Source organism: Urtica dioica, chromosome 11 (assembly GCF_054948205.1).
Source record: "Urtica dioica subsp. dioica isolate 48M chromosome 11, U.dioica_male_clone48M_v1_H2, whole genome shotgun sequence".
NCBI classification, from domain to species: Eukaryota; Viridiplantae; Streptophyta; class Magnoliopsida; order Rosales; family Urticaceae; genus Urtica; species Urtica dioica.
Genome location: NC_142766.1, coordinates 17,900,391 through 17,903,154, shown reverse-complemented (window position 1 = coordinate 17,903,154; position 2,764 = coordinate 17,900,391). Strand labels below are relative to the sequence as shown.

Sequence of the window (2,764 nt, the reverse complement as noted above, 5' to 3'; positions counted from 1 at the left end):
ACTAATAGTCAGTGTTTTTTAACGAGTAAAATGGGAAGAAAAAAAAAATTGATAAAATTTGATAACACTGAGCATAAATGATATATAAACCCCCGCATGTATGTGATCAGACTAATGTTCGTCATTGATTATTGGGATTTATGTGAAGTTGTGAACTGATGTTGTATCCATTTTACTTCACAAAAGTTGTTGCAATATAGTTAGTGACTTCCTCAACCAATTCTATCCTATTTATATTGATGTCGTTAAATTAAAATATTTATAAAAAAAAATGAAATAAAATTAAATTAAATATATTTCAAGTAAATGGGCCGGAATCTACAATTTTTTTTTTAAAAAGTCGTAAATATGTAGCCATATATTTACATGTACGATTTGCTATTTAATATTAATGTTGTTTGAACAAATCGCGTATAAAGACATGATCTTTATATTCTCCTTTAGAATTAAGAAAAGACGTTATATTTTGCAAAGCCTATTACTTAAACGAAGCAAAATTCGAGACTGTAAAAACTAACTTAAATGAGATACTTTCTTTCTTCTACTCATTTCTAGTACAAATGACAACTTGGAGCTTTCTTGTCACTCCTATTTGAGCGAGAGTTTGACCTCAATAGTTTTGGATTATTGATATACATTGGTAGCGAGCTTTGTGAGAGAGAGAGAGAGAGAGACAGAATTCAACACCAGATTTTATGACATGATTAATTCCACAAGCTCATTCAAGGCATCAATGGATGAACATGAACCTTGTTCTGTCGTACTAGCTTCAAGTCTTTCCTTAAACTCTTTGGCTCTCTTCCTCATCTCATTGCCTTCACTCTCCAACACCAAAGCTCTCACCACCCTCTCTATCTCTCCCCGCTCTAAACCCTCCAACTCGAACCCGACCCTCCAAACGTGGGTCACGTACCTCGCGTTCACTCTCTGGTCCCCGAAACACGGCTTACAAATCATGGGCACGCCCTCCGAGAGGCTCTCGAGGGTCGAATTCCACCCGCAGTGGCTCCAAAACCCCCCGACCGACCCGTGAGCCAAAACCTCCTTTTGAGGCGCCCATTTCAAGACGAGCCCTCTGTCTCCAACGACGTCTTCGAAAAAGCCTTGGGGCAAAAGCTCGACCCAATCCGAACCGTGAATCGAACCCGGCCTGACCACCCACACAAACGGCACCTTGGCATTGGCTAGTCCCCAAGCCACTTCGCAAGCTTCTTTCTCGCTCATCGCCCATAAGCTTCCCGAGCAGCTTACGTAAAGGACCGAGCCTTTCGGATGGCTATCGAGCCACGAGAGGCAACTCCTGTCCTCTTCGATTAAGCTACTCGAGACCGGCGGGCTTATCTTGTGTATAGGACCCACCGCGAGGATCGGGATTACTCTTTCTTGTTCGAGTTTGTCGAGAACCGATTGTTCAAGGCACTTCGAAGTGTTCCATATAACGGCTGAGGAAGCTCTCTTGCTGTACGCCGTGCGTAGTAACACCGAGAATCTCTCGGGAATCTCAGGAAGATCCTTGAACCTCAATGGATGTAGCCCCGGAACTATGTCCTTTGAGAGAGGATCTACAATCGGAGTAATTGCATTAGAGACTTCCTTTCCTTTCCCATAGAAGCTATTAATTTAATTACATATCGAACAAGAACGGTCACATAGGAACAATACTTAAATGCATAATCAAAGATTTAACAGAAATTTCAATTCAAAACTAAGTATACCAAACAGTCCTTTCTAAATGATTTAAAATTACAAAACGGTGAAACGTCAAGAAGTATTTTAACGTACCGTGGGACAAAAGGACACCTTGTCGATCGGATTCGAAAATGGTAGAGCGGGCAAAGAAAGTGGCGGCGCTGGCGGTGCGCAGGATCATGCAGGGAACGTGGAGACGAACCGCCACGTCTCCGGCGAAGAACATGAGCTCGTCGGAGATCACGCACGTGGGTCCTACTCGCTCCAAACACGCCTCCAGTGGCTCTGTGCAGTCGTCGTTGACTTTCAGGAGAGTGGCGATCACGTCGCCGGGCACGAGCGTGTGGTCCAGCGAGACGAAGGCGAAGTCGGGGTTGTGGTGTGGGCTGGGCGAGTTGAAAGAAGGGTGAGCGATGGTTATGGAAAAGCCTTTGGAGTGAAGAGCTTTGCCGAGTTGGAGCATCGGGTTTATGTGGCCTTGTAATGGACACGGCACCAGAACAATCCCACCCTCTCTCTCTTCCTTTCTCATCATCTTTCTCTCTCTATGTTCAATGCACAAGTGACGAGTCTGTATATTTGTAGGCTTTTCAATACCCATCACTCACTAGTTAGCACAGTTGTAAAAGTGAATTCCTAGCCCAAAAAAAAAAAAATTAACAATCTAATTGTACGGACGTGGAGTCAAATCAGGAATTAGCGAGGCTATTTTTTTTTTTTTTTTTTTTTTACCTGAGGGGATAGATTCATATTTATATACGTAGAATCAAATTTATCAATAAGTGCCGCGTGGATGTAACGTCAAGCCCTCCTACAAAACGACGAATACATAGGGCCAGATCAACGCATTTTGAGATTTAAAGCAAAAATTAAATAAAACGGCTTTTATTTAAACGAAATTTTTAAACAAGTATTTTTTTTTTAATTACTCAATTTTCTATCTCCTTTTTAACGATGTTCAAGTTTTATTTTATTAAATAAATAGTTCATTAGGTCGAAATTAATTAATATTCTCATTTTAATAATATCTAAGTTTTATTTTATTAGGAAATTAGCTCATCAGACCGAAATTAAT

At 41.1% G+C, this 2,764-nt stretch overlaps 1 protein-coding gene across 1 annotated transcript; it reads right to left on the bottom strand.

Moving 5' to 3' along the window:
- Window positions 1–518: 518 nt before the first annotated feature.
- LOC149381899 (UDP-glucose iridoid glucosyltransferase-like) lies at window positions 519–2,266 on the bottom strand. Its single transcript, XM_089630259.1, has 2 exons — window positions 1,783–2,266; window positions 519–1,562 (listed from the first exon to the last, which is right to left on the bottom strand). Exons 1-2 carry the CDS (start codon window positions 2,222–2,224, stop codon window positions 694–696), a joined length of 1,311 nt encoding a protein of 436 aa, XP_089486385.1. The 5' UTR covers window positions 2,225–2,266; the 3' UTR covers window positions 519–693.
- Window positions 2,267–2,764: the final 498 nt, after the last annotated feature.

Excerpts from the sequence above, each read along its gene's own strand:
- LOC149381899 (XM_089630259.1), bottom strand. The coding sequence starts at position 2,224 with ATGATGAGAAAGGAAGAGAGAGAGGGTGGGATTGTTCTGGTGCCGTGT. Across the intron at positions 1,563-1,782 it reads AGGTGTCCTTTTGTCCCACG|ATCCTCTCTCAAAGGACATA; the intron begins GTACGTTAAAAT and ends CTCCGATTGTAG.